General features: G+C 45.5%; 2 protein-coding genes across 3 annotated transcripts; one reads left to right on the forward strand and one right to left on the reverse strand.

The window, feature by feature from the left end:
• Window positions 1-1,969: 1,969 nt before the first annotated feature.
• Window positions 1,970-9,237, forward strand: pstpip2 (proline-serine-threonine phosphatase interacting protein 2). 2 transcript variants are annotated; one of them, XM_076043643.1, is made up of 14 exons: window positions 1,971-2,107; window positions 3,068-3,168; window positions 4,024-4,098; window positions 5,739-5,773; window positions 6,106-6,212; window positions 6,297-6,359; window positions 6,860-6,958; window positions 7,255-7,300; window positions 7,442-7,521; window positions 7,624-7,722; window positions 7,814-7,910; window positions 8,474-8,561; window positions 8,672-8,709; window positions 8,837-9,237. In XM_076043643.1, exons 1-14 carry the CDS (start codon window positions 2,075-2,077, stop codon window positions 8,890-8,892), a joined length of 1,017 nt encoding a protein of 338 aa, XP_075899758.1. In that variant the 5' UTR covers window positions 1,971-2,074; the 3' UTR covers window positions 8,893-9,237. The 2 variants fall into 2 exon arrangements, with proteins under 2 accessions (XP_075899759.1, XP_075899758.1); XM_076043644.1 differs by lacking the exon at window positions 7,814-7,910 and having other exon boundaries at window positions 1,970-2,107.
• A 112-nt stretch (window positions 9,238-9,349) lies between these two features.
• On the reverse strand, window positions 9,350-17,308 carry dhx29 (DEAH (Asp-Glu-Ala-His) box polypeptide 29). The gene is made up of 28 exons (XM_076043637.1): window positions 16,986-17,308; window positions 16,721-16,794; window positions 16,524-16,637; window positions 16,307-16,436; window positions 16,091-16,230; window positions 15,818-15,964; window positions 15,581-15,707; window positions 15,343-15,501; window positions 15,091-15,259; window positions 14,844-14,964; window positions 14,357-14,755; window positions 13,761-14,027; window positions 13,514-13,657; window positions 13,225-13,401; window positions 13,008-13,148; window positions 12,776-12,920; window positions 12,570-12,690; window positions 12,360-12,444; window positions 12,063-12,151; window positions 11,855-11,983; window positions 11,670-11,745; window positions 11,364-11,588; window positions 11,144-11,280; window positions 10,865-10,949; window positions 10,487-10,777; window positions 10,282-10,413; window positions 9,797-9,893; window positions 9,350-9,670 (listed from the first exon to the last, which is right to left on the reverse strand). The coding sequence occupies exons 1-28, from the start codon at window positions 17,152-17,154 to the stop codon at window positions 9,615-9,617; spliced, it is 4,146 nt and encodes a 1,381-aa protein (XP_075899752.1). The 5' UTR covers window positions 17,155-17,308; the 3' UTR covers window positions 9,350-9,614.
• Between the last annotated feature and the right edge of the window lie 20 nt (window positions 17,309-17,328).

The following is a 17,328-nucleotide window of genomic DNA, read 5'->3' on the forward strand; positions in this document are numbered from 1 at the left end:
AGACAAACAACACGTTCCCAATTCTCATAGTAATCGATATATATACAAATGCAATATCTAGATATAAATCTAAAGTATTGATTTTGATGACACTAATATCGATCGAGACGGTACCAACATTAGCCAGAATCATGTTAAAAACATATAAATGTAGGTATTGGGGGGGTACTCATTATTCAAATTAAGTTTTGATTTAATTTGGAATGCCACGCTAACCCCAGAGCACTGTAATTATATAAATGACATAATCCGACCCCAAACATTTGTTGTTATTTCCCGCAGAAAAACGGTCGACCACAGGAGCATCAGTAGCTGATTTTGTGTTCCCATGATAAGATATGTGGCAATGTTGGTTGCTTTTGTCATGTGCAGCGCTGTTGTAATGTACTTGTTACATAAACTGTATCTTAACGGTTATGTGGTATGTCAAACCGTGCTATTGAAATTCCCAAAACAATCACTATCCCTAAATGTGTATTTGCGCAGTCACTCTCAACTAATATTACTCCTACACTTACCTTCATGCAGGTAACCAGTATTTTCTGTATTTCCTTATCTAAGACCAAAACAAGTTCCTGGAAACTACAGCAGACATAAATCTGGTGACCTGATCTATTCCCGCAGTGTCAGGAGGAAGACACGCTTTGAATGAGCAAGTGGTGTGATGGCATGAGGGGGGGGAAAAGTCCAACCAGATTTTACATTGTGACGAGAAGCAAGTAATAGAGGTCTGTAAGTTAAAGGAATTTAGGATGTCAAGTGCACAGAAGAAATAATCTGGTGAGAAAATGATGACATTTTCGTCTCTGAGTGTATGATGTAACTGTGTATTTTCAAAACTGAAGAATCGAAAGGGAAAATATTCGGTAAAATGTTACAAACACCTACGTAATCTTTGCTGATGCCAGTTTCAGAGGCTAAAAACATCATTTATAAATAAGGCACACAATAAAATAATAATACTATGCCAAAATGTGTCCGTAAGCAGTTTGAATATTTGAATTATTCCAGCAAGGAAGGAGAAAATGGAAAATTTTGTGGCAACAGAACCAAACCATGTCCCTGCTTATGCCAGATCCATTCTAGTTTCTACAGGCAAATCAGTCACATGACCACTGGAGCATATTTCTGAACTAATAGCTTTGCCAAGGAACCTTATCACCTTGCTAATCTTTTTCCACTGAAAGTAGTACACAATGGTTAAAATGGAAGGAGACTATGTTTTTCCAAATGAGAATGAACTATGGACATTCTTATCAGAGCACATTCACCACACCGTGTTCATATGAATATCTTCATGTTTATCTCAATTCAGTAAATGCAGTTTTCAAAGTCTGTTTTTATTTCTGATGGATATGTACCGTTTTTAATATTCTGCTTTTATTTCCTTTATAAATCATAGGGGGACCTTGATGTCACTATGTTATGCTCACATACTGTATGTTCTACTGAAAATAGAGACTTTATCATATAATTGGCAAATCATTACTCTACAAAGTGGCTTTGTTACTTCCATATTTCCAGTTCACTAAGAATGTGTTGTTTTCTTTTCACTTTTCAATGTGAAAATTACCCCCAATGTAATGCGTTATGTGCTAAACAGGTCTCATTCTTTCAACACCAGATGGCAGCATATTCAACCTCAACTTTACCTTGCGGAACCTACTTTATGACACTACTTTGATCCCATATCTAGGGATATGTAAACCTGCGGTTGGCATACCACAATACCTGCTGATAGGTATACCTACACAATACCTACTGATATAAATCACGACAGTTGTTTTGAAGCTTAAACTCCCTCCCTTTTAAATGGCACGCATTGGTCATTTCGTGTGACTCGTTTGCAAGCCGTTTATTTTCTTGATATAGTAAGATGAAACTGTGTATCATTTACTTACCTTCATTGCGTAAGGATGGAAGTTCACCCACTGCGCACGGACCAATTTGATCGCGCGCGAGCGCGTGCGCTCCACGTGCACGGCTGGCGCCGTACCAGCGACTGATTGCAACTCACGGACAGTCAGTCAGTCTGCAGACCTGCGCAAGTTCGCTGCTGCGTCGCCTGACGGTCATGAAAAGCTTACATTTTAAGGACTATTTCTGGGTAAGTTCAGTCTTTGTTGTTGTTGTTGTTGTTGTTGTTGTTCATGGGTCATTATTTAAAACACGACAGTGGAAAGGGAACAGAAGGTTTTTTAACTGCTCAGTAAGTAGTTTAGTTTCATGTTTCATGTTGACTTCTCGCTTTCTATCTCTTATTATAAAGTGGCGTAGTAATGGAGATCGATTAAGCTAAAATGCTGTAAAACACGTTGATATTTATGTTGTACATTGTTTATGTTTATTGTTAACAGTATCCTAGAATTTCTATTTAAAAAAAAAAAAAAATCATCAGATTACGTTAAAACTATGATTTAAACTACATGTTTCATTCACTCCTACAATATTAGGGGTAATGTGGGTGTTTCTGGTGTAACCTTTTTCAGAGTCAGTCAACAACAAGATAAGTTAAGATAGTGCATCAGGTGGAACATCCTTTGTATGATGTCAAGTACATAGACAGCCTACATTCATGTCAATAAGTAAGAAAACGATATAATTTCTTGTGTAAAAAAAAATAATCCTATGTTTAACACATTATTAAAAAAGGATTTAAGCCTCAGATGCTTGTCCAATTTAAACACCAAAGTCCCTAATATATCCTTAAAACTGATAGAACGTCAATCACAGGCTGATTTCTATCTATCTTTATCTGCATGTTTATGTTGATTATAGGCTTTCACTGTCAGCTAACCTAAATTATAGACGGCACAGTTCAAAACACCAATTTAAACGGAGTGTCTAGTGTGTTACAACTGTTTATGTCTCTGCACGGTGCCCTGTGGAGAACTTCATTGTGCGAATTTCACTCGAAGGAGTGTCTGCAGTATCGGTTTAATAGCAGCAATAGGATGGGTGTTGTCTGGGGAAACGGTTAGCAATTGCCCGTGGACACAACTCACAGGTCCAAACCCACAACCATCTCTCAGCCAAAGAGATCGTTAATGTTCTGTGTATTTACCAGAATGCTGACCTAACCTCCTCTGCCGGGTACGATGCTATCGTCCAGTATATGAATGATGGTAAGAGGACATGCAAGGAGGTGGAGGATTTCATGAAAGCCAGGTAACGCCATGATTTCTGCATTTGGTGATAATCCGGATGATGTACTAACTTCTTGTTGTGCTGCGGTGGACATGAGAAGGACAGCACAGAGTTTTCCAACCAATGATCTGTGCACCAAGGATTTGTAAATAAGAAAAGAAAAACGAAACACTTTGCTTTTGAATTGGACAGAATAAAATGTATTTTAGGTAGCTGAGAATTGCAGCAAATACACAGCTAGGAGACATCAGAATTAGATGGAGTGAGTGCCATGAGAGCAAAAGCTCAGAGAGAAGAAACCCTAGATGTGAATGTGTGTCTTGCCGAGTCATTGTTGTGAAGTAATAATGGAGGAAGTATTGTTTGTTAAGGTTGATAAGAGCACTCTTCGGATAATCTTTCATTCTATTGTCATTAACTCTTCTCTTTTCTTCTATCTGCTTGCATGGGCCATTATAGACATTAGCTCCTGTCATGCTGCCGTCATGATTGTAAAAGGCACTCTTGTATTGTACAGCATGTGTTTAGTATTTGTTGCGGGATTGTGCATTGCTTTGTATGTCTTTTCACTGCTGGCTGCATAACAGAAAGTGAAAAGTTACCCTGAACCTATTCAACCTTACTTGAAAAGCATTTTATGGATTTTTTTTTTTTTGTTGCATGCAGCCATAGTCAAATCAGGATGAGTTCCCCCGTTATTTATCTGCATGCCGCTGTTGCTGTTGCTTCTGCACACTTGACTTCTACTAAAATGCGTGTCAAATGAAATCATCAGTTCATTTTCTATGAAAAATGTTTTTTTTTTTTTTTTTTTAAAAAGCCATTAAACTACTGTGTACATGCTGAACTCATCTGGTTTCTGGTTGTTTCTTTCAGGGCAACAATTGAGGAGCGATACGCCAAAGATCTCCAGAGTTTGTCCAAGAAGGTGTGCGGACACAACGAGATGAAGTAAGCCATTGTTTGCGCCTAGAAAAAGGATGAGTGCAGCTCTGTGGTCACTGACACGTCTCTGCATCAGCGCATTGACTTCCCGTGAGGTGGTGGTGGTGGGCACAGTGTCACTGGTTGACGTGCTTTGAAGTTGCGTGCAGGAGGAGAGGAAAGACCAAAGGGGAGGTTGAGGCGGGAGACTTTGTACCCTTGGCTCACCATCTATAGTCAAGACATCCCGGTGGAATTCCCACAAATAAGTTTATGATTGCACTCGCATCCATTTTTTTTTTTGTCTTTACCAAAAATGATGGTGTGAATCCTTGCGTTTTCCAGTGGTCCTTCACATCGTAGGTCGACGCGGTCAACTGATGGTACTTTGCCACGATTAATTGCCTCTTTTAAAGTCTTGCTTGTCTGGAAACTTGTAGAGAACTGCATGAAAGTGCACAGACCGAAGAAAAAAAGCCTTTACCAGCCTTTTTGGTAAAGGCAGAGCGCCTCTGTCGTGCCCTTGGGCAAGACAGTTGACCCACAATGCCTCGTACGAATGTGAGTGAATGTTGAGTGGTGGTCGGAGAGGCCGTTTGGCCCAGATTGAAAGCAGTCGTGGCTACACTTGTAGCTTACCACCCCCTGAGTGAATGAGGTGTGAATGAATAATAGGTTCAATGTAATGTGCTTTGAGTGCCTAGAAAAGCGCAATATGAATCCAATCCATTATTATCATTATTACTATTATTATTAGTAGTAGTAGTATTTGTAGTAGTAGTAGTAGTAGTAGTAGTAGTAGTAGTAATAGTACTAGTATTTGTAGTAGTAGTAGTGGTAGTAGTATTCAGCACTCCTCAACACCTAACCTTTTAGGTTTTGGGTTGTGTGGGTGCCAGTATGAAACTCTGCTGTACCCTCATGATGCTATTTAAGTAGAGTCTTCACTGCCTGCACCGGAAACCATTGCTTTTGTTTTTAACTGCTTAAATTAATTCCAAAAGGACTCGCAACAGCATAATACAATACTAGGTAAAACAAAGCCTCTTGCTTGTAATCTGCCCTAACACTGCTGGAGCTCAAAGCATTAAGAACATTATTTATTTACGTTCATATTCAATATACAGATAAAATAAAATGTTTTGCTGCTACACTGCTTTCTGCCTGGACGTTATTTGTCGTGTTGATCTGTGAAAGGGATAGTTAGCTTGTTGCTACTCGCTGCTACATGGATAGAGGTTCTCTTTCAACGTGGCGCGCTACGCAGTTGCTCGGAAGACTCAGCAGTGCGATTGGACTTTTGGAACGGGGGCAGCTGACGCCGTGTTTATGGCCAAAACCTGCTAATGCTTTATAAGGAAATCTTCCAGCTGATCTTGTGCGTGCTCACACAAACACACTCCTGGCTCGCAGGGTCACTGTGGATGTTTTCCCTCCAAACACGATCGTAACATCTGTCTGGTGCTCAGACACTTGGCCACTGGATAGAATTCTTGCTGTCCATGAAAGTCCAGAACAGTTGCTTGGGTTAAAAAAAAAAATGGCACCGGATCCTCCATGCACACAGTGTATGTTTCAAGTGAACCGTCCCCTTAGTGCTGTGTGAACAATATAGACAGATTTAAATTGGTCCCCGGTCGTAATTTTCTCTTTCATGTGTTTTCCAGCACCTTGAAAAAGGCCCTGGATGTATTCAAATTACGTAAGTATGCATGGAGGCTATTTGTTTTAAAATGCTTCATGACACTTTGATTTAGTGCTTTATATCATAACAATAATAATAATAACATTTATACAGCACTTCTTAAACATAAAAATGCTAAAGTGTTTTACAGTGGTTAAAAGTATTTCAGAAAAGAGGAAACCATCATCTCTCACTCTCTCTCCCTCTCTCTCTCTCTCTCTCTCTCTCTCTCACACACACACGCACACACACACACACACACACACACACCAACTGTCTGAATACAGAGAGGTGTCAGTTTTATGGTTCCCGTCTAACCCAGATACTGTGGCGTGTTCATTTCTTTGCAGAGACGGAACATGTCAGTCTTTCCCATCTCCAGCTGGCACAGAGCATGAGAGAGGAGGCAAAGAAAGCGGAGGAATTCAGAGAAAAGCAGAGGGCCTTGAGGAAGAAGGTTGCCTGTTTGTTGCCCTTGCAGCGCAGTCCCCCATCCACAACACACTCGGCCCGCTAACTGGATGCAATCCTGTCATTTCAGATCGAGCAACAAATGGACGCTCTCAACAAACGGAAGTCTGCACAGCTTAAGAAAACGTTAGATGTGAGTACCGGTGATAACACGACCTAGCGAAAAATAATAACGAGGGATCAATATTGATTCCTCCAGCCCAGGTGAGGATGCCGGAGATGTTCTGTTCTGGGTGCCCACAATGTTTAGGAAGTCTATTTTTTGATCAGACAGCTTTGCCGCTTCCCACAGAAGAAAAGTGGCAGTTTGTGTCATGTCAAAAAATGTGTGTCTTCGTTCTGTTCTTCCTCTTTGGTGGAGGAAGTTCAATTCACAGTCCTGGGAAGTGGATTGCATTATATACCACAGTGCTTGCCTCAGCGCTCAAAGAAGAAGTACCTCTTCGCGTGCTGTTGTTGTATTTAAGGGAAAATGAAAGTGGCACACTGCCACCACAGAATTACAATTGGGCATGTTGAGATAATCTAAAAGCAGGTGGTTCGTTTTCACGGGGCTGCTGCTGAAAATAGGTCGCCGTTCACGGCAGTCATTAATAGGCAGTCAGAGTGATGCCTGTCACGGTGCCCTCACAGGCAAAGAAGACATACGATCAGAAGTGTCGAGAAAAAGAAGAAGCAGATCAAAACGTGAACCGAAACGCCAACACCAACAACACAAGACAAATAGAGAAGGTACGGATGTGCACATTTTTTTGTAATGGAACTGCATATTAGCTGTTGATTCGAAATGCATTTTGCACCCCTAATAGAAATAGTCAGAGATGACAGTCCCTTTAAAGGCCTTTTGTGTAACATTTAAAGAGATCAAATGGCATTAAATGGATTTATTTATTTTTTTAAATCCATCTGCATTTCCTTGTGTGATAAAGTCATTATTTTCATTTGCTATTAGTAACATTAGTTAGGCTGAAGTCTCATAGCCCTTGTCAAACTCAAACTTCACTTCTTTTTTTATGCTCGTATTTCAGCTCCATGCAAAAGCACAACAAGCAAAACTGCACGCAGAAGAAGCAGGTGTGGCTTTGAAACAATGAAAAACTAAATCACATTATTTGGTGCACTCCATTTTATTATTTTTTAAATTTTCCTCGCCATTAAGTTCTGGTCCCTATGCTTACACTTGTCTCTATTTTCACTGATGTGTTTGAATGGCAGACAAGCTCTATCAGCAGAGCGTGAACGTGCTGGCAACGGTCAGGGAAGACTGGCTGAAGGAACACGTGCACGCATGCGAGGTACGACTTTGGGAGCGTTCCCCTAAAAAAACGGCCAGCGAGACCACGGGCGACGATTCAGAGCTGAACACGTCCGTGACATTCCCCCCCGTCCCCCAACAGGCGTTTGAAGCACAGACGAAAGAGCGAATAAACTACCTGAGAAACATGGTGTGGACTCACCTCAACCAGCTGTCCCAGCAGTGTGTGACCAGCGACGAGGTGAATCGCCGCTGAACTTCATAACACAACTTGCTTCTGTGCGCCTTTTTCTGGTCGTTGCTGAGTTGCTTTCCTGCACGTTTTTTCCTAGCTGTATGAGGAGGTCAGGAAGTCGCTGGAGCTGTGTGATGTCCACAAAGACATAGAACACTTTGTGCACCTCCGACAGACTGGTGACCTACCGCCAGGTAGGAAATCGGTCGTGCTGCTCTGAAGTGGCGCATCGTTACTTACTGTGTGAACCAGCGCAGGTCTGCATGTCTGGCATTGCTGCTGTGACTCAGTAGGAGGGGATTTAAAGGGATGACAAAATATTTTTTAAGAAGTCGACGACTCCGAGATGGAAAGGGAGCCCCGGGCTCCAATAAACATGTTCTTAAAATTCAGGGTGCGCGGAGTCGAACCCAGTGCTAAAATGTACAGTTATTTATTACAACAACGCGGTATGCAACAAGAGGTCATGTCCAGGCACAAAGTCACAAAAAGTGGCAAGAATTGAAATACGCACACTAAAAAAGGTAAAGACAGAACACTGAACACTGTTAAAACAACCTGACTAATTTATTCAAGTCAGTTCTTGATCCACTTCGTACTTGAAGATTAAGCCAAAGGCAACTGGACTGGTTTAGGTTTCTTGAAGACGTCTGGCATCTCGCCCGAAAGGCCTCTTCAGTTCAGACTCCATCAGGTCAGTTCTGCTCACCTGGACGACCTTCACTTGACTTCTCCGTCCACTCTGCTTCTCTCTCAGCTCCGGTCCCGTATGAAAACTTCTACACTGGCCAAAGGGCTGCTGCGACCCCAGCTCTACCCTCCCGAGCAGTTCCACAAGTCTCAAGGTAAATAAACACGACTGGCGCACATCTAAATATGTACCATGTTTTATTTCATTCCACCTTCCTTTTTATTTATAATTATTTCTGAGTGCCCAGTTTATGTAATTTTTCAGGAGAGGGGTTGTCCCTGGTCCGGCAAATAACAGCAGAGGTATGTTTTTTTTTGTTTTTTTTAGCTTGACAATCGATAGAAGCTTCAGATATTTTGGGACATAATTTGCCATTAGCGGTCCCTCATTATTCCATTCACATCAGCTGTGTTCCTTGTATCGTTGCAGATGATTCAGCCTACACAACGGTACAGGATGCAGGATACCACGTGATCGAGTTCTAACATGCAAACGCAGCCAGAGCACAGCAGCACAAGTGCAACACGTGCTGTCACTTCCTTCTTTGCGAGTTCCTGTAGAGATATAGTCACTGGTCACACCGTGTTAAAATGAAGTCAAATCTGTGCCCCTATTAAAGGGACAGACATGGCATTGTGAACAGACAGGAAAATAATATTTATTTTTTAAATTATTGCTTTACACTCCAGTTAAATCAAGCTAAACAAGGACTTAGGATTTTCAAAGGGGCATTTTCTTACTTTGGATAATGTGACAGTGACACTCGAATTACTGATGGTGATAAAAATGTAACTGTCCAGATATAAAGTCTGTCCTTACGTATGTTTAAATGTGTGATGTCATCTGTTTATTTACATTTCTCCCACAAACTGTGTTAACAGAAGACAACAGACTTTGAAGGCCATCAATGACATTACACATTAACAGGCACAATGAACAGTGTTGATAAAAATGTGTTCACCTTTATTAGATTTTAACCACATTATGCATAACAATTATCTTAAATCTCCGAATGTTCATTTTACATTTCACACATTCTTCTCAGTGGCAGTTGAGTGGACGACAGCGATTTAAGAGCGCCCTCTTCTGTCGGCTGGTACTTGTTGTTGAGGCGCTTGATGTAAAACAACAGAAGAAACCTCAAACTGTTTCACGAGATCACGTTTGTTAAATAGAAGTCTGTCCATGATTCACCGGTGTTCTGTTATCATCCAGCATGCTCCGACTTGATCAGCTCCAGAATCGTATGAATGGTCTTCTCAGCTAAAAGAGAAATCAAAATCAGATCAGAGCTTTGCATTTTCGCAAATGGGTCAAGAATTTTATGCAAACAGCGCTGTCATGCAAGACTCATCACAGTGAAGTTGGTATTTGGATGCTTTGCTTTACCTTCGAGGTTCATCCTTGGGTTCTCCAGTTTCTTTTCAAGCAGAGAGTCTATTAGTTTTCTCAACTGTTTGAAGATCACACCAATACGGACAGGAGCCTGGAAGAGTGAGTGAGTGTTGATTAAGGGACCGTTTACACGGAGCCTTTCTTTTTTTTTGAAAACGTACATTTTTCAAAATGCTCTCAAAAATAATGCGTTTACACAAAGCCGTAATAAAAAAAAAAATCTTTACACGGACACGCTGGCTTGTAGTGGAGGTTAATAGGAAGACTTCAGACTGGTCATTAGTTGCAGTAACAAATCCGTTTCCTGACGTGGTTGTTGTTGTTATGAGTGGTCGTCTGCACCTCACGTCCGCTCAGGTTGAACCGCATTTGAGCATTTACAGAGAAACCCGTCTTCGTGTAAACGGGGCCTTAGTTGAATAGCGTCTAATCAGGAAAAACAAACACCAGCAAAAGAAGAGAGAGTGAGAACCTCTGACCTGGAAGTGAATCCACCCATCCAGTGTTATGAGTCTTTCCCTGTGCTGAATATCGATGTCGCCTCCAAACAGCAGCAGGGGGAAAGGCGGGATCAGAGTGGTGTCTCTCAGGTAGATCCTGGTGTACCTCACCTGTGGATGAATCGTAAGCAGTTAGACTAAAATCAGAATACATTACGCACACACGTGCACTCCCCATCCGTACCTTCTCCTGGTACAGCATCCAGCCGTGCGTCTGCAGGTGCCGGTTGACGGACGACTGGTGCACCTGGGCTTTGCCTTGAGGCGTCTCCACCGTGCACGCCACCCGCTCCAGCACGTCCACGGAGGGCGTGCACAGGACCCGGGCCACGCTGTCGTAGAGGCCGGCCGTCAGCGCCGCGTTCAGTACCGAGATCTGCTGCTTGGACAGCGGGGACGGCTGAGACCTGGAGGAGGAGCGAGAGGAGGAGAAGCCCGCCTGCTCCATCATCTTCATCAGCTCCTGTTTGACATCCTGGGTGGGCAACAAGAAGGTCAGGAGAGGAAGAATAAAAACTAAGGGACGAGATGAACAACTGAGGACGTCTGAGCTGGTTGTCACCTCGATTGTGATGAGGGCGGTACGGTTGAGGAAGTGCTGCCTGCAGTAGGACATGTCGGATCTCTCAATCTGGGACTTTTTCCACCTGAAAGGTTATAGGAAAGGTTAACTGAAGTGGAGGTGAGAGTTTGGTGACATTGAATGAAGACAATCCAAATTGATGGAAACCTTGTATTGTGGTGTTATAAGCTTCTCTAAAAGTCGGTGGACAATGCTACATTTAAAAAGCTGCAAGATGTTTGAAATTGCAAAGCCGCTGAAGCTGCTGAAGACTCATACCCCAGATATGCATTGTACATGGTCAAGTGATCCGAGTTGGCCACTGACAGGGCGGCTTTGGCCAGGTTGGCCTCCTCTTTTCTGTTCATTGGCGTGGAGAAGGGCGACTTCTCTGTGATGGCTGCAGCGATGGTTGCCTAAAATGGTGCATCAATGTTATTTTGACTGTTGGGAACGATCAACACAAGGGGCGACACTTGGGCGAGACAGGCGGCCGTACTATGGGCTCCAGGCAGCCGAGGATGGCTCCGTAGATGAGCATCTTGCCGATCTTGACGTTGACGGGCAGGCTGGCCAGGTGGTGTCCCAGAGGGGTGAGGAGATGGTTGGTGGGGTGGCACGCTCCGATCTTCCTCAGCAGGTTGACGGCGTTGCTGACTGACTGCGGCTGAGGGGGATCTAAGGCCCGGCTCAGGAAGTCCTCCGGGGACCCGTACTGACATTTCTGCCATAGGGAGAGACAACAGAGGCGTGAAGGATTTCCCCCGTGTGTGATACAGAGGTAGCTACAAATGTCCGTCCGTACCATAATATGGAGGCAGAGCTCCTCCAGGGGCACCCGCAATATCTCAGGAATGGAGTAATCCATGAAGGCGTCAAACCTGAAAGAGTTTGTCATTTTTATTTGCTTAGCCAACGCTTCATTCGAGATACGTTTTTGTGTTTTGTGAGAATCAAGCCTCTCTCTGCAGTGGGAGACGTGCTCCGTACCGGAACTTTGGGTAAAGTCTGAAGCAGAAGCCGCTACGGACACGTCCTGCTCTCCCCTGCCTCTGGAGGGCGCTGGCTTTGGAGACGAAGGTCTCCACCAGAGAACTCATCTGACTGCTCTCATGGTACCTGAAAGACACGAGAGACTGGAGTGAAGTCTGTTTTTAGGTCAGTGAAATGGTTTGCCTTGCTTCTCGTGAGCTCTTACTTATTTTCTTTAGTCTTTCCAGTGTCGATGACAAACACAACATCAGGAATCGTCACACCGGTCTCAGCAATGTTAGTGGACAGGACAATCTAAAACAGACGCAAAACAGCAGTTTTCAAATTTGTCGCTGCAAAATACTAATTTTGTTTAGTTGAATTACTTGTTAACTTTTTATTTGCATCTATATAGTCATGTTGAATACAGAGCTGAACGTATATCTTCATCATAAAGGTTTTGTTTAATTCGCATGAGTCCATTTTACATGCAGTCAGTTTGCTGGGACATAATTAGCAGTACCTTTCTGACTCCAGCAGGGGGCACTGTAAACGCAGAGGCCTGGTCCTTGGATGAGAGGGTCGAGTGTAGAGCGACGATCCTGTACCTGCAGCCAGCCATTCATCAAAAACAAAAAGTTAAATAAGCTGAGCATGGTTTTACTTAAAAAAAAAAAAAATAAATAAAAAAAAAGGCCTGAAACTGAATCGAAAGTATAAACTGGAGCTTCACCTGTTTCTGTCTCTCAATCTCTTGTCTGAGGAAAGCAGGTCGAAGAGCTGCTGGATGTGAGCCAGACCGGGGAGAAAAACCAGAATGGCGCCGTCCACCTGCGCAAACTGCGGGGACTTTTCTGGCAAAAACGCAGACACGGAAATATTCAACTCAACGCAGTCACGCCGGCTTCTCCAACGCCGGGCCTGTGCGGTGTGACGTACCTATGTAGGCGATGAGCTCAACCAGCAAGTCCATGTTGATCTTGTTGGGGTTCATGTACTGCAGCACCTGCCTCGTCCTGCTGCTGAAGTGGTCTAGTTCTGGACCCAGGTCCCAGCCGGAGGTTGAGTCTCTCATGATCATCTCCTGGAGCAGACGCAAGGTTACGGTAACACGCGTACGCACGCTGCCGTGATTCACGATTCATGAAAATACAAAACCAAACTACGCTACCTGGTGCTGCAACGTCTTGCCGCCTTTCTGCGTGATGGCGACGCTGACCTCCTCCTCCTCCTCGAGGATCTTCTGGCAGTACTCCGAGTCCTTCTCCAGGACGTACCCAGTCTCCTCCACGATCTCCTCCAGGTGAGACACCTGGAAGCGAAGCGGCAGCCTGAAGGTGCGCTGCTCGGATTCAAACTCTGTTCAAACTGGAAACGGAGCGCCTCACCTCCACTGGGAACGTCCTGCCCGGGATGCTAACCACGGGGCAGCGGTTGAAGTAGGCGGAGAACTTGTTGCAGTCCACCGTGGCGCTCATGAGGATGAGCTGCAGGTCCGACCTCCTCATGACGACGTCTTTCAGGATGGTCAGCAGGAAGTCCGACTGGACGCTGCGCTCGTGGACCTGGTGGAGGTGGAGGCAGGGGGTGGGGTTAGGGAGCGAGCGACCGAGTTTAGTTTGATCTGCGTCGTTCACAGTCCGCTGCAGTCGTCTGCAGACACTGCATCACTCTGACCTCGTCGACGATGATGTGGGTCAGAGAGTTGAGGTGCCGGTCGTGCTGCAGCTTCCTGAGCAGGACCCCGGTGGTGCAGTAGAGCAGCCGGGTCCACTCTCCCGACTTGTTCTCCATCCGGATCTGGTATCCGCACAGCGACGACTGGAATCAGATTTAAAAATAGAAGATTTTTTTTTTTAAATCAGGCAGTCACATCAGACAGTCTGTTTAATCCCCAGATCCCCGCTGTGGCCTCGACGTTCACCTTTGACCCTGGCCCGTCGTCGCAGCCCAGCTCCTGGCTGACCCTGCTGGCCAGGCTCATGGCGGAGATCCGGCGGGGCTGCGTCACCACGATGTTGCAGGGCTGAGCCTCCCTGCCGCCGGCCAGCAGCTCCTCCAGAATGAAGTGGGGGATCTGGGTGCTCTTCCCGCTGCCCGTCTCGCCAGCCACCACCACCACCCGGTGGCGCTGCAGCGCTTCCAGGATTCGGTGGCGGTGCTGGAAGACGGGAAGCTGCTCCCGCTCTGCCTGAAGAAGGAAACAATGTTCAAATTCGCCACCTCAATTTCTTTTTTCATCTTTTGTTTAAGACACGTTGCCACACTGCCAGCCAAAATCTGATTTCTACCCCACCCAGATTGAAATCGGATGGCTCTTTTGTAGTATGAACAGTCACAAATCACATGAAATCCAATTTTTGCACAGCGGATTTTGAAACCACCTTCGGGGGGTAGTTTCAAATCGCATTTGGACACTTGCTAAAAACAGTGTGGACAGTCATCCCTTTGAGAAAGAATTTGATTTGAATCAGATTCGCCTGCAGTCTGAACGCAGCCATTGTCAGTGGGTTTATATACCTGCAGTTTCTGGGCCAGCGAGGACGTCTTCAGCTTTTTAAAGAGCTCCCTGGACGCCTCAAAGGCTGCCGATCCCTCCCTCCTCTCTCCTCTTTTCCCGCTCTTGTCCTCCACCTGATCTCCACCGCCGTCTCCGATGTCCAGCCCAGCCAGGTTCTCCCAGGATTCCTCGGGCTCCTCATCGCCACCATTCTGCCCCAGCTGGCCCTGGGATTGAGACTCGTGCGAGGGAACCTGGTTCTGCTGCTGCTGCTGCTTGAGTCGGGTCAGAAGCCGAGAGATGAACTGGTCCCGCGGTTTGTTTGCAGCAGTGCGGCTCTCCTCTCGCTTCTGCTGCTCGTTGTCCCTCCACTCCAGCCACACGTCTCTGTACGTCGGCGGAAGGAGCTGGTGCACTGACTGAGGAGAATGAGAGGATTATATATATCGCGCAAAAAAGTATGTAGTAAAGAAACGCAGGAGCAGTGGCAACCTGTGGATGTGTTACCTGTCCTTTCACCAGGCTGTACAGAGCCAGTGTGGCCCCTAGATGCTGAGCCTGCATGCCGTCCTCAGTCAGGATTGTTGGGCAAACTTCAAGCACGTCCTCCAGCCTCTGAACACGCACCCTGACCGATGCAAGAAAATTAAATATTCAAAACTGCGATAAAAACAGGACTTGAGAAACCACGGCTCTTATTTACTCTGTTTTTGTTAAACAAAACTTTGTCACATGTTCACGCATTAACACTCACTTGCACTTCCAGTATTTCCCAGCAGCAACCTTATTGAACGTCGGGGCCGGACTCTTGGGCAGGTTCTTTCGGACCCAGTCGATCAGGAACTGCTTAGGCGATTTTCCTGTCCAGCTGCGAGCCGTGTAGTCAAAATTGCGAATGTCCTTTGGCTCATTCTTTTTGACGACTGCAGAAGAAGGAAAAATCAAAACACTTAAGCTACTGGCAAATACGTAATTCCGTTTCAAAACTGATGGTGTTTATTTGAACCTTTCGGTGCAGGAGGGTCTTTCTCGGCTTGCTCGAAGAGCTTGAAGCTGAGATCCTCTTTGTCCTCCTTCACGGGTGCCGCTTTTTTCTCCTTCTGAGGAGCATCTGACACTTTGATCGCCGGATTGAACACTGGGTGGGCCTCCAGCTGCTTCATTTCTGTGAAGAGATGACAGATTTTGCTGTCTGTCTGCCGAGGCGGCATTGGAGGAAGCTGTGTCAGCTCTGTTCAGCTCACCTTGCTGTATGATGCGTATCCTGTCCTGTGCCATCCTCTGACCTGCCTTGTCTGCCTTGGTCTTTGCCACGGCTGCCATGTCTTTAGCGTCGTACAGTTGAGCAGTGAGGATTAAATACCTGTCATTCTGCACAGCGAGACAATGCAGACATTTTTCTCTCGCTGACAAAAACCGTCACAAAATTTATAAGAATCTGTGAGCACTTAACCGAGATAATAAATGATTTCTTGACTTACTGGATCAAATTTTTCTTCCAATTCAGGATTGCGTTTCTTCCTTCCTCCTTCCTCTCCTTCCTCCTCCTCCTCCTCCTCATCGCTGCTTTGCTCTGCATACCTTAAGATCCAATCTTTCATACTGGCAGCTTCCTCCTTCTCTGTGGCCTGGACAAAACACAGCACCAATGAGGTCCGGGCTAGTGCGATGGTTTGAAGGCTTGGTTCACCTAAAATAGAAATGTAACCCATTTTCAAACAAGCACACACACACACACACACACACACACACACCTTGGTGGTCTCCTTGCGGCTATCAGTGGGAGCCCTGGGACTGGCGGCCGTGGGTTTCTGCTGAGCGGACGGCTGGAATCTGGACCTGCTCTTCTGGCTCTCTTCCTGCATCTTCTGACTGAAGCCTTCGGGCAGCTCATCTGCTCCACAAAACCACATATGAAGCTACACGTCCACACAGCTGTGACATCTCAGGTGAAGACGATGCTCTGTTACCATCTTTGAGATTGAGGCAGAGCCAGTCGAGGGCCGAGTGGAGGTCTCCTCCGTACAGCATGCTGCTCTTCATCGCCTCCTCAATGTGCTCTCTCTTGAACTTGAACTTCTCCAGGGCTGTGTACAGGTCCTACGTGCGCAGATCACTCGGGAAATTAACACAACAAGCAACTATTCAAGACTGGCTACATGTCAAATAGAGGGTATTTTTATTTACCAGCAACTTCTTGGTGGTAATCCTGCCTGATATGGGCGCCTTGTCTCCATTCTCCTCCCTGAAGTCGTTGATCAGCTTGATAATCTTCTTCTCCAGATCAGCCTGGATAGTCACCTGGAGGGGGAATAACAGTGTTAAAGGATGCTACGCAAGCAAAAACATACAGGTTACAGCTGTAGCTATAAAGAATGACTGACTTTGAGAATAGACTTGTCCGAGACTCCTCCCGTGTCAACCTGGGCAGTGTTGGCAAGACTGTAGGTCTTGGGAGCTGGAAGAAGGTATAGCAAACAGCATTACAGATGCAGTTAGACCACAGTAACTACACAAGCCTAAATACACTTGACGCATTCCCGGTTTCCAAAAGGCAAAAACAGGGATACAAAGGGACAGTAATACTCCTGGAAGCCGAATGTGATGTTACTGAGTGGCTAACACCGGTCGAGAGAGGCTTGATACTACCTTTAGATTTGGTCTCTTTAGCTGGTTTAGCCTGCTGGTTGTTGGCCGGCTGATTCTTCGCCTCCTCCGCCACGCCGCCACCGGCTGCAGCTGCCCCGTTCCTGCCCGCCGCCACCGCCGCAGTCGGAGTCGCCGCTTGCGCCGCCGATTTCTTTTTCTTTCCGCCCATTGTGGCAACAAAACACCGTTTGTCTGTCTATCCTCTGTGTGGCGGCTATCTCTTCTCACGTCATACGCATCCTATGAGGACGCTGTCATCCGAACAAGCGAGCTATGCCGCTAAGAAAGATTTCTCACCGCTTTCATGTCGGGTGAGTGAGGTGAATTTTGGACCGCACGGCTA

This window comes from Nelusetta ayraudi, unplaced genomic scaffold, assembly GCF_046127955.1.
Source record: "Nelusetta ayraudi isolate G7.1 ecotype Tasmania unplaced genomic scaffold, CSIRO-AGI_Nayr_v1 ptg000076l, whole genome shotgun sequence".
In the NCBI taxonomy this organism is placed as follows: Eukaryota; Metazoa; Chordata; class Actinopteri; order Tetraodontiformes; family Monacanthidae; genus Nelusetta; species Nelusetta ayraudi.